The 24,415-nt window shown below is 35.8% G+C and overlaps 4 protein-coding genes across 5 annotated transcripts; 3 read left to right on the plus strand and 1 right to left on the minus strand.

Annotated features, from left to right (window-relative positions):
- Positions 1-247: 247 nt before the first annotated feature.
- LOC148172284 (uncharacterized) lies at positions 248-1,111 on the minus strand. Of its 2 annotated transcripts, none has more exons than XM_088039003.1 (2): positions 863-1,111; positions 248-810 (listed from the first exon to the last, which is right to left on the minus strand). In XM_088039003.1, exons 1-2 carry the CDS (start codon positions 993-995, stop codon positions 296-298), a joined length of 648 nt encoding a protein of 215 aa, XP_087895129.1. In that variant the 5' UTR covers positions 996-1,111; the 3' UTR covers positions 248-295. The 2 variants fall into 2 exon arrangements, with proteins under 2 accessions (XP_087895129.1, XP_087895128.1); XM_088039002.1 differs by having other exon boundaries at positions 248-819.
- Positions 1,112-13,966: 12,855 nt separating this feature from the next.
- On the plus strand, positions 13,967-15,146 carry LOC148172285 (uncharacterized). The gene is made up of 4 exons (XM_088039741.1): positions 13,967-14,122; positions 14,180-14,405; positions 14,453-14,836; positions 14,887-15,146. The coding sequence occupies exons 1-4, from the start codon at positions 13,967-13,969 to the stop codon at positions 15,144-15,146; spliced, it is 1,026 nt and encodes a 341-aa protein (XP_087895867.1).
- Positions 15,147-16,485: 1,339 nt separating this feature from the next.
- On the plus strand, positions 16,486-17,161 carry LOC148172286 (uncharacterized). The gene is made up of 3 exons (XM_088039297.1): positions 16,486-16,557; positions 16,609-16,836; positions 16,884-17,161. The coding sequence occupies exons 1-3, from the start codon at positions 16,553-16,555 to the stop codon at positions 17,107-17,109; spliced, it is 459 nt and encodes a 152-aa protein (XP_087895423.1). The 5' UTR covers positions 16,486-16,552; the 3' UTR covers positions 17,110-17,161.
- A 445-nt stretch (positions 17,162-17,606) lies between these two features.
- On the plus strand, positions 17,607-19,782 carry LOC148172287 (uncharacterized). The gene is made up of 3 exons (XM_088039742.1): positions 17,607-17,673; positions 19,137-19,407; positions 19,464-19,782. Exons 1-3 carry the CDS (start codon positions 17,607-17,609, stop codon positions 19,690-19,692), a joined length of 567 nt encoding a protein of 188 aa, XP_087895868.1. The 3' UTR covers positions 19,693-19,782.
- Positions 19,783-24,415: the final 4,633 nt, after the last annotated feature.

The raw sequence follows: 24,415 nt of genomic DNA on the forward strand, positions 1-24,415 counted from the left end.
TTTTAAGTAAATAAAACGACGGTCCAAGGTCGGAGTGAACACTAATTTTATGCACTTATGTAATCATAGATGATTAAATGCTTGTACAATAATGCTTCGATTCATAGCGGATAAATTGGTAGTGGTGCCCGTAAAACTCTCATAGTTCCAGAATTATCCAAGATTATCTTGGAAAGGCAATTAAATTGAACATGTTTCTACGTTTTTCAGTTTCAGCGGTGATTAAAAAACGAATCAAAAATTTTACTAAATAATTTTATTAACAAAATTTATAAGAAATCTCAAAAATCTAAAACTAATTATTACTGTACAACTGATTGTACAACATCTGCTGTACATTCATCCGGAACAACAATCTCTTATCCTGGTCGAGCTTCTTAACAAACGGCAGCAAACTCCGGAAGAACAACAGGTCATCATCCTGATCCTCCTCGTCCCTTTCATCCTTCAGCCAAACCTTTTTGATGGTGGTATCCGCGTCGTTACTCTGCGCCTGCAAAGAAGTAACATTTTCAATTCGAATGTTGGATTTGTGTTCTCCATCGTCCTCCAGCAAAGGCGCAGGAGAGAACGTCATTTCCGCATCCTCCTCCACTTTGACTTTTTCAATACAAGCTTCAGTGACATCCGTCGGTGGTGCGTCTGGAAAATCCTTCAAAGTCCTCGTCCTGAGAATATCCTTCAGGAAGTACATATCCTCGTAGTACGCCCACAGACTTGGATGAGGATCCGCCGAGCTCAAGTTGTACCTTTTAGTCTTCTTCAGTTCGATCCGGAAAGTATCGCGCAGATTCTTCCATTTCTGTTTGGCTGTAATAACTAAGCGACTTTTCTGAGTACCCTCGTATCACAGTTAACATACCTTCCACGTCAAACATGCTGGCTATTTCGCGCCAGCCATCGCCCAACGCTCTCTTGTTGTGGTAATGTCTGCTGGATTGGTCCCACAACGCTCTTCGCTGTTTAACTTCGGCGATGAACGATCTCGTGTTCATTTTTTCGATAAAACGCGAGTTTTTCGATGGAAACTACGACCTTTGTTCGATACGCACACAACAGCGGTCGCTCGTTCATTCGCTACGTCTGTTGCGTGCGCACGAAGCCTCGTCGGAGTGGTTCTTTCACCACGTCGACTACTGTTGCGCCGACACTCGATGTCAACGCTCGTTCGCTCGCTGAATGCGGAGGATATTGGAGGCTCCGCGGGCAGAACATGCGATGGGAGTTTTTCAGCCGAGAGCTCGATAATAAATTAAAAGGATTTTTTATTTGCTGTGTAACAGGTTACGCCACAAATGTTGTACCAATTACATAATAAATTTTTGTGACTTCCGGAGCATGAAAAATGGCAGTATTGATTATATTTCCCCTAAGCAAGTCAATGAACAGTCTTCCATACAATAGACGTAAAAAAACTATGCATGAATGGGGGTTGACCAGTTCGGCAGTAAACTCACCCCCTAACGGCCACGCCATTGTTTGCCCAACATGTCACAGACTCGTCAAGATGGAAAAACTCTCCAATTAGCGACTAGTCAGTAATTAATGTAGTCGTGGGCGGCAAGTTAAGTATTAAATAGGGGCAAAAAACATGTATCAATTGGGAAGAAATGATTAGTTCACACATTAGCCGGTCATCGATGGTACTTTGCGGTAGTGTTTCCTTCCGGTACCCTTTACCACCGCACTGGTCCGCTGCTCCTCTCCCCGCGTGTCACATCCTGCTCCGTGAGAACACACCACTATTGAATTGAAACCCATCCGTGGGAATGACTTTGAAATAGGGTGTATTTTATGTGTGTAACAGTGTTTCTTCTTTTGCGTTAAAACAACGGCTCTATTTTACGCCGATCCCCATATAAATTACCAGAGCATGACCTTCTTTGACGGCGACTCTCCTACAATTACCGCGCTTATTTCCATAAACTTGCGGGGTGGTTGGATGGCGAATTTCGCGAGGAAAAAATGCAGAGATCGTTCACCCTAACCTAGCAAACATTGCATTGATTTTTAGTATAGGTCGGTAAAGGGGTTGATGCGGAGGAACGATCAAGGAGAATCAATAAGGACCAAGGTGCAGATTTGGGATGACGGACAGAGGAAGTTTCAGTTTCATGATTCTCGACGTTTTATTAGGAGGTTTTTTAATGCCGGAGACCAGAGCGGTCTTTGTCCCTAACTTTAGCCCGCTTTACCACTTATTATATTACATGTATCACATCTGTCAGGGGCGGTGCTGGAGAGCCAAGTATGTATGTTGAATGTATGAGATTTTAAACGGACGAATTATTAGGTTTTGTGTCAAAATACTGAGAGAACCTTTTGGAAAATTTTAAAATATCGTCTATTAAGAAGATGTTTTTATTTTCTAGGTCTATCGGTAGATGGCGAAAAAACTCGTTTGAACGATAAACTAGTCGGATATTTAGCATTTAATTACCCAAACACTAAAAATTTTTGAATATTTAAGTAAAAGTAATAAAATAAATTTTTATGTTACACAATAGAGAAAATTAGAACTCATAAAACTTGTCAATCTGGAAATCTAAAATTCTAAGTTTTTGAATCTAGAATCTAAATTTTTTTCAGCCATCTATAATACAACAGGTGTCCCAGAACTCGCGCCCCAGAGAGAAAGGGCTTATGGAGGCAACAATTCCGAACCAAAATTTTGAAACCTTTATTTTTTAACTCAAAAAATAACCGAGATAAGACAAAAAAACTGTAGCCAATCCCGAAGCCGAACAGAATTTGAAAATTGGTAACTATGGACACATACTATCATCCACTGGTCAGTTAAGCATTAGACTCTCGTTGCCTAGGAAATTGGGATGGCCATTTACTCCACTTCTCGAATAAGCTTTTGGGATTGGTTGTTAACTTTTTATCAGTTCTCGAATACTTTTAAACTTAGTCAATTTTTGTTTTGAAATTTACCATCTGTATTGCTGTCGGCACTCTCCCTTGCTCTCTGGGGCGGAGTTCTGGGACACCCTGTATGTGGAAATCTATCATAGATATTTTTTTTGACTTTACACTTGACCTTATAGTGCTTATCGATTTTTTCGAAATTCTAACGATTTTTGAAAAATAGGTTTTAGAGATTATTATCAGATATTTTAGTGTTATCTGAATTTTACCTACTATCCTTGACACGCTTATTGATTTCAAAATTTTTTGAAAAAAGACTAATTTTTGGATTTTCATTGTCAATTTTTTTTATTATCAAACTCTTTTTATTAATTAAGTGAAATTTGGAGAATTTACAGACTTACATTCGGTCAATAACTGCATCAACTTACAAATTGTGGATCAAAAAATAACAATTTCAAAAATTTTGACTTTTAGAGGGAACCAGAAAACGCGAAATTCAAAGGTCTTACTGTTTTTGGCACGCATACTATACATATAACTAAGAGTAGCGAAAACTAATGTGGAATTTTGAAAATTTTTGTTTTTAAATAAAAAACTAGATTTTTGGAAGTTGTTCTTTTTCTTCAAATAAAAAAATAAAATTATCAGAATTTTTCAAATTGCTCTTTTTTGTCCTAAAATGTTGTAATAATCGACGTTTCAAAGACGGGAAATCTAAAAATTTGGTTTTTATAACATTAAAACTAGAAGAATTTCGGATTTTTCTGTGAGAATTGAAAAAAAAATTAGATTTATCCTAAAAGTGAAAATGTTTGATCTGTTCTTTGTAGTTCTAAAATTTTGTACATGATTGTAATAAGCAAGTTAATGTTTTCTTTCAAATTTCTAAATTTGACCTCAATAGCCCTAAAAACACAAGAGATACAATTTAATGAAAAAAAAATTAAAATTTTTGATTCGTTAAATGTGAAAATGTCGTAACTTATTCTTTTTTGTTCAAAACTTAGGTAATTTAGTGCAAACTTATAACCAAGCCAAAGTTAACAAAACTTCCAATTTTTACTTTATTATTACAAGATAAGTTTAATGCACAAATCTAGAAAATTTTAGCTAAAAAAATTTTAAATTGTACTTTTCTGTCCTAAAACTTTGTATAATTTGGTCAAGATAATTATTGTGTTAAAAATAGTAAAGTCTGCAAATTTATAACTTTTAAATTAAAGTAATTGCGTAATTGAGTGTAAAAATTGTAGTCCGTCATTACAAACATTTTAATATTTAAAATACAGAATGGTTCTTTTTAATATTAATCAAAGGTGGGTTAGCACTGATTTAAGGCTTGATACATGCGTAGAATCAAATGGCGTCAGGGGGCATAATTTAATTATTTGTGTGTCGGTATCAGAAAACACCGAATAAGTGTCATTTGCTTTTGCGTCATGAATGAACACTCAAAACAGACGAAGAACATTATTTGAAGCTTATTATTATTGCACAATAAAAATAATTTTTTTAAATGGCGAAATGTTACTACATGATACGCCAATGCCTCCAAGGTAACTGTCATCTGTCAAATTTAATTTTCATTCTTGATTTGACGGATTGCGACTGTCAGAAGAAGTTTTAGCCGTTTTCATTATTGATTCATTAAACATATCAAGAACTTTTATCATGTGCAAATTCGTTTGGTGTAAGAAATGACCTGACCCCTTTGATTTGATTAATACTGGAAAAAATCACCCTGTGGTTTACTTCTGATAAAGAAATCAAAACTAAATGAACCTCTTTTCAAGCACCTTCGCTGGTATTAGATATCAGTGGTTTTACAAGCAAGAAACTGAGTTTAGTTTTCCTTTGGCCTGGATTTTCCGGCGCCCCGGCCTTGACACAGTCCTCCGTAAAATCCCCGTAAATGAGCGTATTTTATTTGTTTGGCGTCGACCCCGGCAAATTTCACAATAAGCAAACAATAATAATCGATACCGATATCCCGACATGAGTCTTGCTTCAGTTGTTGGCAAATGAAGGGAGCCCATATGTGAGACAATAGTCGCAGGTTTCCCTCAGCACTGCCAACCCCTGCTAAGTGAATCCCCCAATATCTGAGTTGATTACACGAAGCCAGACTGCTTTTGTTCCGTTCTATTCTTCGATTACATTTAGCTAGCGATTGTTTTATTTTATTTGTCGGAAATAAGCCTTTATATATCTCGTCTGGCTGTTGCGGTCGGCCAAAATGTCCGTTATTTATTATAAAATCAATCGAGTTTCGCAGTTTATCGGCGTCAACTGGCACCGCCAAATTATTACGATTGATTGTGCTTTTGGGAAATTTACGGAATGGCGGATAATGCACTAATTCTGTTTATAGTTTGTTGTTGGTTATTACACACAATGTAATTCGGACGGTCTTGATGTTACGTCACGGGTCACGTGAGCACCCTCATGGATTTTCATTGAAATATCATTACAAAGGGATGAGAGGGCGATATTTTAATTGAGTATTGTTAATATGCCCCTACATCATGCCCGGATTCGTGATTTCGAAAAATGCCCGGCGCGTGGGCACCATGAGTCAGAAAAAATTGTCAAAATGTGGGTGTCCTTACTTCTACGCATCTAATAATGAAATGCCAAGGTACAAAAAGCGGTCGTAAATCGAAAAAATCCGACTGGATGTCCGGACACGGTAAAAATAACCTCAGTTTGTCTAAATATATCCTTGTCGAACCACCCCATATATTAATCCTCGTCCAGAGTTCAAACGAGTTTGTATTTAGCGCGTGGTATGGGGGTGTATTATTAGCGCTGATCTGATCTCGTCTCGCTTCTGTGTGATTGCTCACGGCTTCGCCCTTCTGTCGCGCCCCTTCTACTTCAATCGCTGTCTAATTTTACACAAGGAAGGAAGCTGTATTTGAACATTGGTATTATTAGACGCGTTATTTATTAGTTTATTACCGTCAGTTACCAGAACTCATGAAAGGGGCGAGCATTTTTAGAATTAAATTTAAACACTTAGTGCAGACGCGGGGCACTTGGCTCGAAGGAAAAAAACAGTGACGATGGCGAAAATAAATTCAAAGAGTTTAAATAGACCTGAAGAAGTGCGCTGGTCACTAGACCAATAAGTTGTCTGCCACGGCGCGGCGGTGTAATGGTTATCTTACCCTTGCCTTGGTCCCCCAAGGCCCCTGAAACAAAGCCGATTTTTCTCGCATTCCGCTTATGATTTACACATTTACATTATCGTTAACAAGTCACGGTTCCAGAGTTGCTTTATTCTCTTTGGCCCGTGCCGTTTATTGTAAGGTGATGGTCAAAGACCCGCGAAGACGTTCAACAGGAAATATCGACATGCGGTGTGCGACGATCCTGTGGTAACAAACTGCTCCCATTTCAGGTGTAATTCTCTTATAAGTATCGTTTTCCGAAAACACCATTATTCTAAAAAGCTGGCGTTCCCATCGAGTTTTCTCACATTTGGAACAGCCGTTTTAATGGTCTTTTTAAATTACATACTATTGTTTGTTTGCTGACAATGATATTGGTATTGGCTTGCGTGAGACCAGGAAAACAACAAGGTTGAGCTTGATAAGAAATCTGAGAGTATTTCAAGGTTCATCACCCGTCGACGTGCCAAATATGTCATCAAATTTCTTTAATCTCGCCACGCCCCGAAAGTTCATTTAATCGGTAAAGTTTATAACCGTTTTATCGCCCCTTTCGGAAGACAATTAGTGAACCCCGCGTGTTTGATTTGCATCTGCAGCCTTTTACACTTGCAGCTGCTCCCTTCGGTCCGTAATCATTCACTAATATGTTTACCTCTCTTGTTGCTTCAATTCGATTTCATTACAATTGCAAATAATCGTTGAAAGATTACGATGACGAGTCGGACAATTTATTGAGATAATTCAATCAATTGGTGGCAATTAAGACACTCATTACGACCCACATGTTATAATTGATGGAACGTTGGGCCGCGTTCGTCATTTTTCTAAGTTTTACCTAGCCCAACTTCCGTTTTTAACGTACCTGCTCACCCTCGTCTCGATCAGATTGTTGATGGTATAGATTAGGAGCAAAGTCGCACACAAAGCTCTTTTATTAATTCAGACGATTGTTGCTCTACTTGATTTCTTCACAATAAACTTCCCCACAACAAAACGAAGGCCGTAATTACCGACCGAGCCCAAAACGGTTGTCGATATTTATTAATATTTTCAACCAACCAACGACCTTTGACAAGTCGAATTTCGAACGCGTCAGCATGTGTTCCCAAAAACCACCTGTTAGCAATAAGCTAATTCGCAGTTATTTTAGCAAACTGTGGATCTGGAGGTGTACAGCGCACACAGGACACAGGTGCATACCCATCTGTACAGTCTTGCTTAAAAATAAATAAATAACGATATCGTTATCTTATTTTATATTTCAGGCAGATGCATCCTTGGAAGACACCGCTCGTTGAAAAGCGTGACAAAGGGGGGCGACTTTTGCTTATAATTATTCGCCGATACCCGCATCGTCGTTAAGTTTCTAATTATTTTGCATGAAAATGCGATGTAGGTAAGTAGGTGAGAGACGTGAAAAAACGAGACAAATGCGGTGACCGCCTCATTATTAATTAATGTCGTTTCAAATAAAAATGACGAGTTGTGTTCATCGTTACCTAGAATCGCATCTTCACATTCACTTTCTTTAGCAACAAGTTCAGCGAATCATAAATATGAATATTTAATGTGGTATTATTCTTGACTTTAATTAGCATTCATGTTAATTAATAAATTTGCTAAATGATTTTTAAACATTTGTCTAGACGATAGGAAAAGTGAGACTAGTTTCAAGGAACAAGTTGCTTTTGGCTCGTTTTCCCGAAACTTGGCAGTTTCTCCACGGAGAAATCCCTACATTTGTAAACGCATGCATGTACAGTTATTACGACTTCAAATACAGATTGACATACATACAGTGAAAGCTAATTAATGAAAACTAATGCGACAAATTGTCTCTTAAATTACATTTTTACCTGGCACACGTGTCATAGAGCAAAGACGGTACATTAACTACGAATCAGACAGAATGTGTACGACAATTAACACATTGATTACTTTAATTTCCATTAAAGTTTATGTCGATGATGGAGACTTCCAACACTTTCACGACAAGTGTTCTAGAATATTCAGGAACTGGCGTGCAACGAAGTTGTGTGAATTATTCATTTTCTTGGTAAAAATTCTCAAAGTCTTACTCTCATAAGGTAATCAACTTGATTGTTTATTGAAAAAGTCGAATTCGAAAAACAACAAGAATGAAAATTCTGGCGCCGAAACTTTATTCGGTCATAACTCAGTTAATTGTTATCGTACGTCGATTTGGAATCTGCGCGAAATTCTGTATAAAATGAGCTATAATAACGCAAGTTTGCTCCAAGAATAAGCGAGCTATCGGGCGCAGAAGTTTAACATAGTTTTAACCGTGCATTTTTCAAAAAAAATTGAAATTTTGACTTTCGGAAAATCTCAAAACGATTTTTTAGTTAGAAAATCGCGAGAAAACCGATGGCAAAAACCGTTTCTTTCAATCTGTCGTAGTTTCCGAAATATTGAGCACTGATGGTTTAGAACCTTCAAAAATTTGGCCCTCTGGCAACAACCCAAAAATTCAAACTACCATAATTCCAAATTAGCCCGGATTTGGATTCTGCGTGATGTTTTGCGTTAAATGAGCACAAATAACTTGAGTTTGCTTCAGAAATAACCGAGATTGAGATTGAGATTGAACGAAAACTGTTTTGAAAAGGTTTTTTAGTTTTTTCGAGCCGAAAACGACGTTTAATACCTTTGAATCAATGGAAAGAGCAGCTCGAAATCTATCAACTAACCAAATTTGAGATCGATCTGACAAAAAACAAAAAAAAATAATTTTTTTTGACAAAAAATCGACCATCAAATCTTGGGTAATTAAGGGCGAATTCTAAAGGAAAATGATTCGAAAAAAACGATGGCGCAAACCGTATCTTAATATTTGTCGTAGTTTCGGAAATATTTATCTTTAAAAATTTGAAAAATGGAAATCAACTATCCGAAACTTTATGAGCTATAATAACACAAATTTGTTCCAAAAAAAGCGAGATATTGATCTCAGAAGTTTGCCATAGTTTTAGTCATGAAATTTCTTCTAACAAAATCAAATTTTCGACTTTGGATAAATCGATGGCGAAGAGAGTTTCTTAATATCTGTAGTAGTTTCCAAGATATTGGCCACCGCTTCAAAACTTCAAAAAATTTTCCCTTTGGCGACAACCCAAAACTTCACACGGTCATAACTGAGTTGTTTCTTAATGTACGTTAAAAACTGATCCAGATTTCAATTCTACTGCATGAAGTTTTCTGTTAAACGAGCACAAATAGCTTGAGTGTGCTTCACAAATAACCAAGTTATTGACCGAAAACTGTTTTGAATAGGTCTTAGGGTGATTTTCAATATTTTTTTACGAGGTGAAAATGACGTTTAATACTTTTGAGTTTTACATCAGTCGAAAGAGCAGCTCGAAATCTAACTGACCAAGTCTCAGATCAAACAATTTACGAGTGGTAGCCACAGAACAAAAATTAAAAAAAAAGATTCATCAAAAAAAAAATTGACCATCGAATTTGAGACAGTTTCGGAGATATTTAACTTCAAAAATTTGATAAAAGAAAATAACTATCCGAAACTTTAAATGGCCATAAGTCAGTTATTTGTTGACGGATTTGAATTTTGAACACGGATTTGGAATCTGCATGAAATTTTGCGTAAAATGAGCTCCAATAATGCCAGTTTGTCTGAAAAAATAAGCGAGATATGGACTAAAATCTATGTTTAAAAATTTTTTTTGGGGCGATTTTCAATATTTTATTTCTAGGCAAAAGGTGCGCTTAATACCTTTTGGATTCAGCGTTAATTGAGCACAAAACAGTCTTGCAGTTCCATGAATTATTTATTTTCTTCTAAAAATCTAACTCCCAGTTACTTAATTTTATTGTTTATTAAAAAATTCGGCAATTCGACAGGACTTTTTTAGTACAAGCAAAACGATCTCCTTGAGCTTTGATTTCGGTAAAAAATTCGTATTGATGGTAATGATAGCAAGTGGCTTGGTCTATTTAAGAATGTGCTCCTTGGAAGAAATAACGTTATAAGGATTGTAATTTAGCTCCGATCTCAATCTGCAAGTAGTTTGCCTTTCATTGCGAGCTTTTTCCGCGGTTCTTTCAGATTCCATAAAAGCGTTTTCTATCTCAACTTCCTTTCGTCAGGTTGGGTCCACACGTGTTGGTTTGTCGTGAAAAAAATAATCGGAATCCGAACTAGTCTCCTTAAGAACAAACAGGTTATTAGATACAGTAATTGAATTAGAGTTTTATCGACGAGTGGGATTTCCAGTTTGTATAAAATATTAAGGAAGGTGCATCGCGTGTTAACGGGTATTAACACACGCACACCGGATTGACAGAGTCGTCCATCAGAGAGCTCTTTGTTAGAAGCACCGCCTTAGAAACTGCATTATATAGCGAAGGACGCAAAAAGGAGCAAGCCGGCAAAAAGAGCTTACAGTACAGCCTACAAATATCGACTGAATATCACAACTCGATCGGAGGTATCTTTTTACGAAACCGCCCAGCTTCGTGCCACGTTTAACAAAATAACAGTAATCAAACAATAAAAGTGAAACCTTCTGCTTGATCACTAAATAAATTGAAAAAACAAAAGCTCGTATGAGTTTTTTGCCCCGGACTTTAATATTCGGAACACACATGGATAGGTGGTGAGGGAGACGACACAAAAAAGTGTTACAGACAGCAAAACAAAGAATTTTAAAATGCTCGGGCTAAATGGCTCCAAGACGGAGAATGAGAAGGTCGTGCCTCAAACAACATCAGCATAAAGCCAATTATTCAGACGCGGTATTAGCCACATATCGCAAATTAATAAAAACTGGATCTTGAACTGCTGGTACGTGGTTCTTGTTGCTAGCGAACAAATTGCAGAAACGACGATGATGCGAACCCGCATTGTCGACACGTTTTTGCAAAAATTTACACGTTGCCAATTAAATTTTTACGAGGCCTAATGCCAAAAATAAAAACTAAGTTTTCAAACCGTCTAAAGAAAAACCTTGAGCAAAGAAACAATGGCATTTAATTTTTTTATTGTGCGAAAACACCGAAGATTCCCATTTAACTGTTCCACATCGAAATCTAAATTTAGCAACGGATTTGATTGAAACCGTTTTGTATTTACAAGTTGTGGAAAATTTCTCACAGTTGCATGTCGGATATCAATCTTGGAGAAAGACTCTGCATAATTCAAAGTTTAGATTGTTGAAGGAGTCACTGAAAATGATATTTTCAGCGTCGTGAAACCTAGGCGCCTCGCAATTTGGGTAAAATGTGTTAAGGTCGCCGGTTGTTTTTAATTTACAGTGAGCTTAAGTAATATTTACACAGTTTAATGGACAAAACTATTAATACGTGGCAACTATAAACAATTCGTATTTTTAGGAGTATTGAAATATCTAGAAAATGATTCATCCCGGCCAATTGTATACTTGGAGTTCTGAAACTTGAAAACGAGAGTTTGCGTAATAGCCCTATATTAAAATTTTCCGCCTACTGGATTTAAAAGGAACCTTTGTTTGTTTAACATTGCGTGGTACACCAATAGGTATCGATTTAGATTAATGCAAGTGCGCGTGAACATAATAATAAAACGTGGGTATAAATAACTTACAAGTCTGCCGCTTTACCTTGACTCACTAATATACTTTTTTGGTTATTTGAATGCGGTATCAGCACGTGAAATCTTCAAATTTCATATGGAAATTTTGTCTCCGTTTGCCACCGATTTGACAATAGTCTAAACAATGTTAATTAAATTTTAATGCATCGTGTCAACTACTAACATAACTTTAATACACAACACATTGTAAAATTCATCCTATAAATTGTTTTGACGCTTTTATGGAGCGTTAAATTGCACGAAAGTGCAATCTTCACTAACACATCAATTCCATGCACGTCATTGTCTGAAGAACGAAAAAAATCCACGCTCTGTTCACTTTTTCACGCAAAAAATTTGCGTTGTACCCACAACAGCCTCTATGAATATTCTATTCCACGAACCGACGACTTGAGTAAAATTATAATAAACCCATTTGAATTATTGTTGGTAAACCTCGGCCGGAATGTTCTTCATTGCCGTGAATATTGAGTGGAACAATCGCATATGTTTCCTGACGAAAAGTTACTTTGTTAATTCATTAACGTTTTATTGGGAGGAGAATGCGCGAACAAACAGCCACAATGCACGGAGAAGAGTTCTTGAGGTTGGCACTTTAACTGCTGTCAATATGCCTTGATGATGGATCGATTTTATTACGGGATGTTTGAGCGGAATCTAGGTGGTAATAAATTGGGTTTAAAGATGCTGGAGAGATATTTTGTTGCAGAATGACTAGACTAGCTTCACACTTAAAAAAACAGCAATTAGTTCTGTAGTTCCTTTTATCTCATTGCATCAAAATATTTTCTTTCCGCAGCGGCAATAATTCAAGTTTCCAATCTACAAGTCTCGATAACTCCAGTTCATACTCCAGTGAAGTTAATTGGACTGTAGAAACACATTACTACAACGTCACGGAAGTTTTCATTTGTAATCTCAACAAATTTAAAGAGCAGATCGACTGATTAGCAATAAACAAGTTTGATAGTTTTCTTTGTTCCGGTCGGAGGACGCAGCAAGTGGTTCGATCCTGGAAGAGCTCTTTTTGTCCAACGCAAGTTGGGAAGTTTTGAAAATGGAGCTTTAATCATCTGAGAGTGCGCACGGAGAGCTTTCGCCCTGAAGTTTGAATAATTCATCGTCAGTTTTTGCCGTGTTTCGAAAATTCTAGGGTGGAAATTAATAAAAGCGCCCCTCAAAAAAGAAAATTACTTTTAGTTTAGACTATCCCTCGGATTTTTTAAAAAGAAATCTCTCCCTGTCCGGCGTGGCAAAAACGTGGAAATTCCCCGCCTGTTTGTCTTGGGAAATTTTGAGGAGTTATTAGGGAAGTTCAGGGAAAGTTGAAAACTTGTGTATCGAAGTTCAGTGATGCGCTGCTTTGTTCCAGTCACAGCCACCGCGACTGAGGAAATCTTCCGCATATCGATCGGTGCCTGGCTGTTGCCCGGCAACCGAAGTCAATCTGGCCAACACAGGGAAAAGAAGGATATTTTTTTATTTATTATCCTCCATTATCCCTTTTGGGTCGGCCGAATTCGGATCTCATCGGGAGTGCGAGCGTTGACAGGCGGGGTGATGATGAAATATGGGACACGTGGTTAGACTTGAAACGACGTCACTCGACGCCGAATCGACGCCGAGGCGCCCGGATAATGGAGCATTAACAGGGAGGCCAAGCGAGAAAAGGGCCGCTCGAAGCAATTTCTTACCGACACTCTTGGAAATTATGACGTAAATATTTATGGCCAACGAGTTGACGAGAGGAACTCGAATCGAAAAATAGTATCGTATTGATTTCGGAAAATCTGGAGCAGCAAGAAAGACGATTTCCCTCAGTGGTCTCTAACAGAACCGCTTCTGTTTGGGAGATTGATTAAAAGTACACTGAAGTCGTATTTACTAATTTTGAAGTATTCAAAAAGTGTAAAAAAAAGTTTTTTTATTATACCTACATCATAATCCTCAATTAAAACACGCAAAAGCGTGCAAAAAGGGGTCTTTATAGCTATTAAGACAACTAGTGTTTTATAGAGATTAAAAATCGAGTTCGTAGTTAAAATCCGAGCGAACGGAGCGAGCGAGGATTTTATAGAACGAGATTTTTTAACTATAAAACACGAGTTGTCTTCAAGATTTTTTCTAACACAAATGCTTGTTTTATGAAAAATCTTCTTTGATTAAAAAATTCTTAGTTGTAGCAAAATGTGTCAAAAAAGTGTGGTGGGTAAAGGGTGCGGTGGTAGGTTTCCTATAGTAACAGTAAACAAATTGTGAAAAAAACAATTTGCATCGGTTAAAATGTGCGAGTGTTCCTCAAAAAATGAAGGAAAAAGGTAAGGAATTACGGGGCAATTTGTTACCTGCAAAATCAAAACCCGCCTACGAGAAAGTGTATCATTCATTTCATGACTGGAAAAATAAGAATGGCATCACGGAAGTAACGGAAGATGTCATTTTGACATTCCTGGATATGAGGGTAAGTGCGTAAATAGAAATGGAACATTTTTGAAAAACTAACACATTTACTTTTTAGTCGCAAAAGTTGTCACCAGCCTCATTGTGGCCAGAGTATTCCATGCTCAATACACTAAAAGCCAAAGACAACATACAAATTGACAAGTTTGTTGCTGTTATTCCTTTCTTAAAAAATTTAAATGTTGGTTATCGCAGTAAAAAGTCCAAGGTCTTGACACAAGAGGAAATTAGAACATTTTTACAACAAGCGGATGAAGGGGAATATTTATTTGTCAAAGTAAGGAATAAATTATACTTAGACATCAATTTTATGAAATTTTTCATGTTGCACTGATCTTCGGAGTTGCTGGAGCCTGTAGAAAAGCCGAATTGGCCGCTATGAAATTCAGTGACGTACATGATTGTGGTGACACAACAAATGTCATTATTCCGGATTCTAAAACCCATAAGGAACGACGATTCACCATTGTTAGTGAAGGTTTTGGGGTTAATCCCATCGAATTGTATAGACGTTATATTGTATTGCGCCCAAGAAAATCACCTACAAGATTTTTCTTACATTACAATAAGGGAAAGTGCAGCTGCCATTGTGTGGGAATCAACACCTTTGGGGCAATTCCTAAGAAAATCGCAACATATCTTAAACTAGAAAATCCATCGAGTTACACTGGGCATTGTTTTCGCCGCACTTCGGCGACTCTTTTTGTTAATGCTGGTGAGTAGTCAGTTTATTATTCAGAACATATAATAAAATTTACAATGTAGGGGGAGATATTACGTTCTTGAAGAGACATGGAGGATGGGAATCTGCAAAAGTAGCAGAATCTTATATTGAAGAGTCGCTGGGAGAAAGATTAAAGATAGCTAGACAAGTTTTTGGGAATGGAACATCTAATACTACGAGCGCCATTGGGAATGAAGTAGTCGAAGTAGAAGAATATGCTGGAAGAGAGTTTAAGAATGAAACGGCTATTACAAGAGCAACTGGGAATGAAATATTTGCAGAAGAAGCTGAAAACACATGAACGATGTTACGGGAGAAATGTGGTAGTTCTAACAACGTCGGTCAAAATTTCAATTACTGTACTTTTAACTTTTATGAAAAATGTAAGCAAAATGAATAAAGTGAATTTTTGAATCGTATTTTATAACTCTATAAGATACGTTGCCATTGACGACGTACTTTATAAAAAAAGCGTATTTTAAGAGCAATATAAAGGGTGAGTTCTTATACACCATAGAAACAGTATAACATATTAGTGTTAGAAAAAAACACTAAAGCTTTAAAGTTGTCTGGGTAACAAGAAATAGTGAAATGTCAGGACCAATTTTATAATATAAATAAACATGAAAATTACAATTACTATTGTTTGAAATTTCAAAGTCCGCCGTTTTAAGCTGGTGACTGTTGTTTGTTGCTTCTAATTCATAACCAGTAAAAGGTTTTTCATTTTCATTCTTCTGTTGGACGTCCACAGCAGTTGATTTAGCAACCGATGTGTTCAGAACACCAGCAATGCGTTTGGAAACAATTATTTTGTTTGAAGTGGATTCCTCAATATAGCCACTAGCCACACTCGAAGATTTTCATCCCACCTGACGTTTCAACTCATCGATGCTCATACCACTGTTTGCCATAATCGTATGGAGTTCGTCGGAAAGCGTCGGGTAGATTCAGAATTAATCGCAGTTCTGCATGTGCTGCTAGCCTTTTAATATCTTCACTCATTTTCTGAACGGATTTTTACAAACGTGAAAAAATGTGCTTAACAACGTAAACAAACAATTGCTAACCGTCTCTACGAAAACGATTCACAAACAACCTTTGATAATTTTATTGTGTAAATTCACATTTTTCAAGGATTGTAAATGGATAGGTATAATAAAAAATAGCGTATAACACTCGTTTATAAGCGCCTTTAAAACACTTACGACGTTAAAAGCACTCCGCTGACGCTTGCTTATAAACTTGTGTTATAATATACTAATTTTTAATCAATTATCCGTTTTTTTTTAATCTTGATTTTTGCTAATGCAGTTATAAGACAAAAAAAATGTTAAAATTTTTGGTTTTGAAAGCCTAGAGATGACCCATAAATGATTTTGTCATTTTCTTCTCCTTGAGATTCTCACCTGTTGGAGATAATGTTGTTATTGAAATATATTTGCACACCTGATTTGTAGAATCGAATCTTTTTTAATTTGCGGTGTTTTTCTTTGATCCTTATCAATCTTTTGTGATCTTGATCCGAAAACTTGACTTTGCTTTAATTTCGATAACCATTAAATCGATTTTTTATGTTTGTTTTTTAAAGTAAAAACACATATCTGATAAAATTGAAAATTTTTATTTCCTTTCCTTATAAATACCCAGCAAAGAGCCTCGACATTTAGAAAGAAATTTCGCCTACAACTATAAACTTGATCCAAAATGCGGTAAGCTCTAAAATTCGACTTTTTTTTCTTTCCTAAGGTTTTGGGTCTTAGTTTTCTTGCTATTTTTGCGGTCGTCCTAGCGGCCAACTTTCTCCCTGGTGACAGCTTGTGCCTCTTGGACAAGGTCTACATGATCAGAGACAATGTCCAAGGTTTCGCCATCGATGTGGAAACCCCTGAAGTTTCCTTGGGATTTGCTGACGGCTATAACTCTCAGTTGTGGAAATTTGAATGTGCTGGACCTCCTGGAGTTTACTACATCGTTAACATGAACACATGGTATAAGAAAAAACATGTGTAATTTTGTTAGTCACGCGTCATTGCAGGAAAGCTCTAGACATTGATAGGAACGCCTCTCCTAATAAGCTCATTGAAAGTGCCAGAGACTACAATTCAGATTACCAGAAATGGTATATTAACTCTGATGGTACCATTGCCAATGGTGGAAATAAGTTGTTCTTGACGATCCATGATGGAACTCCAGTTGCTGGAGCTACTCTGGAACTGTCTGATGACAACAGTCAGAAGTTCTTGGTACAGCCAAGAAACTAATGTTCCCATTTATTCTTTTCGTTTATAATTAAAACTCTTTAATGAAATGAAACAGGCATGATGATTCCAAAACTTGTCTAACCACATTTTTCTTTTCCTACCAGTTCCTTCTTCCAGATATTTTTTGTGACTCAGTTTTTGTGCTCTTATTTTCTGGAACGACTGCTGGCGATACGATTTTAGCCTGTAGCAAGGGATGTTAGTAGTCCCGCTGCTCTACTTCCCTTTAGTATCCTATTTTCAATTTACTTACTTACTTACTTAGGTACACAAACTCACCTACTTTTTCAATAATCTATTATTTCTTTTCCGTTTTTAGTTTGAGTAGTTCTCGTTTTTTTTCCATTTCCATATACAGGTGTCCCAAATCTTACAATGTCCAGGTCCTTACAGTTTTTGAGTTACAACCATTCAGGCCCATCAAAGCCTCTAGACACCATTCTGTTGCTAAGTTACTTGCAATGGTCAACATTAAATGCCTGTAACTTAGATGCTAGATGCCTGAACATTATTCGATACGACAATCAACTCAGATTATAATAGAGAATTTCCCATTAAAAGGAAGTACGAGCGTTTTGGGACACCTGGATTTTATCTTTAGTTCATATTTTGCTGGTGACATATCTTACTTTTATTGTGTATTCTCTTCTATCATAACTTTGCTTTTTGTGTCTTTTAGTGTCATTTTTACGAGTAGAATTTTTTTTTTTTGGAATACCTAGTTTCTCTATCGCTTCACATACATATTTTTGGCGGATAATCGAATCGCTTGTTTAAAGTTGATTAAGAAAATGTGCAAACTCTGATTTTGTTGCTGCCATTGATCTTCCTGCCCTGAAGCCTTCTTGGTATTTCTCATTATTTGTGCTTCATCTTCACAATCTGCTTCTGATGATTCAGTCCAACCAAATTTAACATTTCTATTTTTTCCGAAGAAGTCTCATCGGTTCTTTATAATTTAGACCTTATTGTGTAAAGAATCCGTCGACAGATTTATCATATCAGCTCTAGTTTTTTGGTTTTTAATTATTTTTCCACATTTTGAAGAAACGATTTTGGCAACAAGAAAAGATAATCAAAAGTCTGACTGTCCAATTTAATCAATTTAAGTGTAAATATAAGATTTTCATCGATCTTTTCCGGTTTTTCCGGTGTTTAGTCAAATCATAAAATTTTACATGTTTCTTGAAACCAATTTTTGCATTTTTGACAATTGTCACTGCAATCTTCTAAGCAATGTTGCTATAACATTGAATGGCATTGTTTGTAGAGTAATATCAATTTTAAATAAATTTGAGGACTTTTTCAAAAAAAAACTTAAAAAATACAGTATTTTTTTACAGCTGGTTTAGCCTGTAATTTGACATTAAAGTTGCTATTTTTTTGAAAACTAAACCTGATCTTGAAAAACCGATCACTGTTTCGTAATCAAAACGCCCTGTATATCCAGAAACCCTTTTTACATCTTTGGAAAAAAAAGGACTGTTGCGCTGTGTTATTTTTGTCAGTATCAAGTATATTTGTCAGTATGTTTGTCCTATCCTTTTGGAATTTCTTCTTCTTTTTAGATTCTAAGTTGCTGAATCTTTTGTAGGATGCATTCTCAGATTTTTTAACATGATCGTTTGATCTTTATTTATCCATTTATAAGTAATCTTGATGATTCCTAAACCGCAAAGTTTATAGAATTTTAAACTCACTTGATAGAAATAATGCAAAATCGATGTTCCATTGTTACTGTAATTTATTTTGCCCAGACGTTTTCTAGTATAAAAACTCTTTTTCCGTTTTGCGGGTTTTCTACTTTGATCGTTATCTATCTTTTATGATTTTGATCCAAAAACTTGATTTTGCTTTTACTTGGTTGGTAATCTAATCGCTCTTTTGTGTCTGTTTTTTTAAATTAAAGTGTTTCCGATAAATTTTGAAATTTTAATTTCCGTCCCTTATAAATACCCAGCAAAAATCCTCAAAATTCAGAAATAAATTTCGCTTCCAACTGACAACTTCACCCAAAATGCGCTAAGCACTACAATTTGACTTTTTTCTTTTTAATGCTTCAGTTCTTAGTTTTCTTGCAATTATTGCGGTCGTCCTCGCGGCCAACTTTCTTCCCGGTGACGGCTTCTGCCTTTTGGACAAAGTCTACGTCATTTCAGACAGAGCGAAGCAATTGGTTATAGATGTCGAGACTCCACAAGTTTCGCTTGGATTTTTCAATGGGTACAACTCTCAATTATGGAAATTTGAATGTGCTGGACCTCCTGGAGTTTACTACATCGTTAACTTGAAGACATGGTATAAGAAAAAATTATGTTTAATTAGGAGTACAATTTAGTCACATTTTATTTCAGGAAAGCCCTGGATATTGATAGAACTTCCTCTCCCAACAGAGTCATTGAAAGTGCCAGAGATTACTCTTCTGATTTCCAGAAATGGTACGTTAACTCTGATGGTACCATTGCTAATGCTGCAAATGGGCTGTACTTGACGATCCATGGAGGTGAAGAGGCCTCTGCTGGAGCTACTTTGGATGTTGCTGAGGACAACCCAGAAAAGTTTCTGGTGCAACCAAGGAACTAAAATCTACCATTATTGTTGGTTTATAATAAATTAATAATCTTTATTGGAAATAATCAGGCAGGATTATCTCTGCTCAAAAGTTCTCATTAAGATGTTGATCAGCATTTCATTTCAAAATCTCCTCACGTAGACTATTTATAAAGATGTGACTTTATCCTTTAAGGACTCCAAGCAATAACACTTTGCTGATTTTCCCCAAGAAATAATACGTACCTTGCGAACCAAGTCTTGTTCCGTTTGGCAATAACGGAAAGTGTCGTCGAATATTAATATGATTTTAAGAAGGTCCAGCGTGGGCGTCAAATCCAAATAAATCACCACCAACCCCACTCTGGTGAATCACCGAATAAAACACCATAATCGATGTATATTTGATTACGTATCCAATACAAATGACAGGGCGCTTAAATTATTGAAGTGGACCGGGCAAAACTTCCGGCCAAAAATACGCAACCGCTCCACCAAAACGAATGCATTTCATTATCATCCCCTGAAAAAAGCGAACGCGATTAAAACAGTGTTAATGCAATTTTTTGCCGCGCGAGTTTGCGTCATAAACGTGAGTAGTTGTAGCGAAAATTAAATTTCCGACAGCATTGTACTCTCACCGCATGTTACCGTCAAATTTCTGTGAAAAGTGGAAAACTGTAAGTTAACGTGCGTCTCTCTCTGTTGTTTAAGGATTGTTTAATCCTGGGCGATGCTCAGATGTCGAGGATTCCGGTGCAGTTGCCATGACGACCGTGTATATCCGGTGATGCGGTAGCGGAATCACTTTACCGGTTTGAACTCGAACGCGAAAACGAGTTACCCTAAATAGAGACTGATATTATAATCCGACGATCTTTGGGCTTTAAGCGTCAGATTGCCACTATTTTCGCTGCGATTTACCCAATTATTTTCAACACAGGAATTGCCCATCGAGAGCTGCAGCGAAATCGAACACTGCAGGCGATAACGGGGAATAACAGGACGTTTTCAAATTGGGGTTTAACTTTGCTTACGCTAATCTGGGAACGACATCGCGGAAATGGGGAATTTAAAAAAAAATGTTTATTTTTAATGATCACATTCTAACCACTTTTCTTAACTTTGCTAGGCACGTGTGAATATAGAGTGTCCTTCGATTTTAGAGGTTTGAGACAAATAATATCAACGTGAGACATTATTTTCAGTGCTATTTTCATTACATTGGATGCACAGAGACGGACTTAACACAGGGTACCCCGACTTGTAAAGGGTCCCATTAAACACCAACAAACTTCTCAAAACAATTTTCTAATTTGATATGTTCAACACGAAAATCTTGAAAACTTCGTCCCTTTAACTTGAATATTGCCTAATTTATAACACCAAACAGCAAAATAAAAATAAAAAATTCGGCCACCTTTTCCTGGAGTAAAAATGTTTAATTTTTTTTCCTGCACGACTTTGTACTTTGGTGTTTCTAATACCGAGATCAAAACTACTAAATTCTGGAAATTTTATTTGTATACCTTAAAAACTGTAATTTCCAGGTACATATAAACAAAAAGTTTTGAGAATTTTCTCGCTGATCCTAAAAAACGATTTTTAAATTTTCTTTTTGTGCAATTACAATTTTGTGATTTGGTGTGTTTAGTACAAAAAATAAAACAAGTAAATCCTAAAAGTTTCGATTTTTTAGCTTGAAAACTCTCTAATTTACAAAATCAAACAGCAAACTTTGAGTAAAAACTGCAATTTTCTCTTCTATTCTGGAATAAAAATGTTTAATTTTTTTGCCTGTGCAGTTACAATTTTGTAATTTGTGTGTATAATACCGAGATCAAAACTAATAGATCCTGAAATTTTCATCTGTTTAACTTCAAAACTGTTAATTTGTAGGTATAAACATAAAGTTTTGTGAATTTTCTCGTTGATCCTGAAATCCGATTTTTAAATTTTCTTTTCGTGTAATTACAATTTTGTAGTTTGGTGTGTTTAGTACAGAGAATAAAACTAAGTAAATCCTGAAAATTTCGATTTTTTATCTTGAAAAACTCTGTAATTTACAAAACCAAACAGCAAACCTTGAATAAAAACTGCCATTTTCTCTTCTGTAAAATGGTTAATTTTTTTTCTATACAGTTACAGTTTTGTAATTTGGTGTCTCTAATACCGAGATCAAAAAAAAATCCTGGAAATTTTATCTGTTTAACTTGAAAACTGTTAATTTCCAGGTATAAACAGAAAGTTTTGTGAATTTTCTCGCTGATCCTAAAAAACGATTTTTAAATTTTCTTTTTGTACAATTACAATTTTGTAACTTGGTGTGTTTAGTACAAAGAATAAACTAGTAAATCTTAACAATTTTGATTTTTTAGCTTGAAAACTCTTAAATTTACAGGACCAAACAGCAAACTTTGAGTAAAAACTGTCATTTTCTCTTCTATTCTGGAATAAAAATGTTTAATTTTTTTGCTATACAGTTACAGTTTTGTAATTTGGTGTCTCTAATACCGGTATAAACAACGTTTTGTAAATTTTTTCGCCGATCAATTTTCTTCTCGGATAATTATGTAACTTGGTGTTTAGTACAGAGATTAAAGCTAGTAAATCCTGAAAAATTTCGATCAATTAGCTTGATTGAAAACTTTGGGTAAAAACTGCCACTTTCTCTTCAATCCGGGAATAAAAATATTCAATTTTTTTCCCTGTGCAGTTAGAATTTTGTAATTTGTACCGAGATCAAAACTAATTGATCCTGAAATTTTAATCTGTTTAACTTTAAAACTGTTAATTTCCAGGTATAAACAAAAAGTTTTGTGAATTTTCTTGTTGATCCTGAAAACCGATTTTGTATTTGGTGTGTTCAGTACAGAGAAAAAAACTAAGTACATAAATCCTGAAAATTTCGATTTTTTATCTTGAAAACCCTGTAATTTACAGAACCAAACAGCAAACCTTGAGTAAAACTTGCCATTTTCTCTTCTGTAATAAAAATGGTTAATTTTTTTTCTATACAGTTACAGTTTTGTAATTTAGTGTCTCTAATACCGAGATCAAAAAAATAAATCCTAGAAATTTTATCTGTTTAACTTGAAAACTGTTAATTTCCAGGTATAAACAGAAAGTTTTGTGAATTTTCTCGCTGATCCTAAAAAACGATTTTTAAATTTTCTTTTTGTGCAATTACAATTTTGTAATTTCGTGTGTTTAGTACCAAGAAGAAAACTAGTAAATCCTGAAAATTTCGATTTTTTATCTTGAAAACCCTGTAATTTACAGAACCAAAGAACAAACCTTGAGTAAAAACTGCCATTTTCTCTTCTGAAATAAAAATGTTCAATTTTTTTTGCTCTACAGTTACAGTTTTGTAATATTCTTCTCGTGCAATTACAATTTTGTAATTTGGTGTTTAGTACAGAGATTAAAGCTAGAAAATCCTGAAAAATTTCGATCCATAATCTTGATAATAACTCTTTAATTTACAGGACCAAACAGCAAACTTTAGGTAAACTGCCACTTTCTCTTCAATCGTGGAATAAAAATGTTTCCCTGTGCAGTTACAATTTTGTAATTTGATGTGTATTATACAGAGACCAAAACTAGTACATCCTGAAATTTTTATCTGTTTAACTCGGAAACTGTTTGCAGGAATAAACAGAAAATTTTCTCGTTCATCCTGTAATAAATAAAATTTTCTTTTTGTGCAGTTACAATCTTGTAATTTAGATTGCATAGTACAGAGATCTGAACTAGTGAATCCTGAAAATTTTGATTTTTTTAGCTCAGAAACTTTTTTTATTTACAGGACCGAACAGCAAATTTTGGGTAAAAACTGCCACTTTGTTTTCAACCCTGTAAAAAAAATAATGTTCTTTCTGTGCAGTTACGCTTTTGTAATTAGGTGTGTCTAATTCTAAAAACTAGTAAATCCTGAAAATTAAATTAGCATTGTTTTTATATTTACTTATTTCTCCAAACTTGTTGGAAACATGGCCAATATTGTTTCTCGTATCTCTGTTTTAAAGGACCTAATATTTTTGTATGTCTAAACCGACTCTAATCCGCCTCTGTACAAGCAGCAAATTGAAAGCCGCTATTACAACACAAACAAGTTGTAGAACAAATAGCCAATAATGACAACAGTTAAAATGTGAAAAGTAAGAAGTTTCCAGGAATTTATCGTTTTTCATTGTCAATCAATAAAAAGCAGACTTGTCAACCTTGTAAACGGTGTTCTTCTGCAAGTATTTTTAACGATAGAAAATATTCAATCCGGGCAAGTTTTAACGTCCGATCGCGAGCTGCCATGAAAAATCGTTCTAATTACCCAGCTCGAGTTATTTATTTCCTATCAGTGGAATAATTAGCTCGGTATGCGGAGGTAAGTACTCCTTAATCGAACAAAATAGTTTTTTGCCATCGTGGATGCTAAAGCCGTAAACCCGTAGGTAGTGGCGAAATGGTTGAATCGGAGCCGAGGTAACAGTTTTGTGAAAAGTTCCATTCTGAGCTTGAATCGGCACACAAAGACGCTCCAACTTTGAAAAGATGAAATCGTGAGAAACGTCCGATATGCAATAAGAATTCCCAATTCGGTCACAGTATTCACAAGAAATCTATTTCGCCCCGAGGAAAGAACAAGGAAGTACGAGGCCATTAGAGACATGCGAATTTTCTAATTAGACTCATCGATATTTTTTCTGTTGAGCCAATCAATTAACGGTAGCGCCGATTCGGAAAAAAAGAATTAAGA

Source organism: Gnatocerus cornutus, chromosome 6 (genome assembly GCF_029298725.1).
Source record: "Gnatocerus cornutus isolate USDA-ARS CGAHR chromosome 6, icGnaCorn1.1, whole genome shotgun sequence".
NCBI lineage: Eukaryota > Metazoa > Arthropoda > Insecta > Coleoptera > Tenebrionidae > Gnatocerus > Gnatocerus cornutus.

What these genes read in the sequence shown, in the direction of transcription:
- LOC148172284 (XM_088039002.1), bottom strand. Translation starts at nt 995, where the DNA reads ATGAACACGAGATCGTTCATCGCCGAAGTTAAACAGCGAAGAGCGTTG. An exon ending in CAGCATGTTTGACGTGGAAG is followed by an intron (nt 820 to 862) that starts GTATGTTAACTG and finishes AAAGTCGCTTAG; the next exon opens with TTATTACAGCCAAACAGAAA.
- LOC148172287 (XM_088039742.1), top strand. Translation starts at nt 17,607, where the DNA reads ATGCCTGAACATTATTCGATACGACAATCAACTCAGATTATAATAGAG. An exon ending in GAATTTCCCATTAAAAGGAA is followed by an intron (nt 17,674 to 19,136) that starts GTACGAGCGTTT and finishes AAATGCGCTAAG; the next exon opens with CACTACAATTTGACTTTTTT. An exon ending in ATCGTTAACTTGAAGACATG is followed by an intron (nt 19,408 to 19,463) that starts GTATAAGAAAAA and finishes ATTTTATTTCAG; the next exon opens with GAAAGCCCTGGATATTGATA.
- LOC148172285 (XM_088039741.1), top strand. Translation starts at nt 13,967, where the DNA reads ATGAAGGAAAAAGGTAAGGAATTACGGGGCAATTTGTTACCTGCAAAA. An exon ending in TGACATTCCTGGATATGAGG is followed by an intron (nt 14,123 to 14,179) that starts GTAAGTGCGTAA and finishes TTTACTTTTTAG; the next exon opens with TCGCAAAAGTTGTCACCAGC. An exon ending in GACTCTTTTTGTTAATGCTG is followed by an intron (nt 14,837 to 14,886) that starts GTGAGTAGTCAG and finishes TTTACAATGTAG; the next exon opens with GGGGAGATATTACGTTCTTG.
- LOC148172286 (XM_088039297.1), top strand. An exon ending in ATCGTTAACATGAACACATG is followed by an intron (nt 16,837 to 16,883) that starts GTATAAGAAAAA and finishes GCGTCATTGCAG; the next exon opens with GAAAGCTCTAGACATTGATA.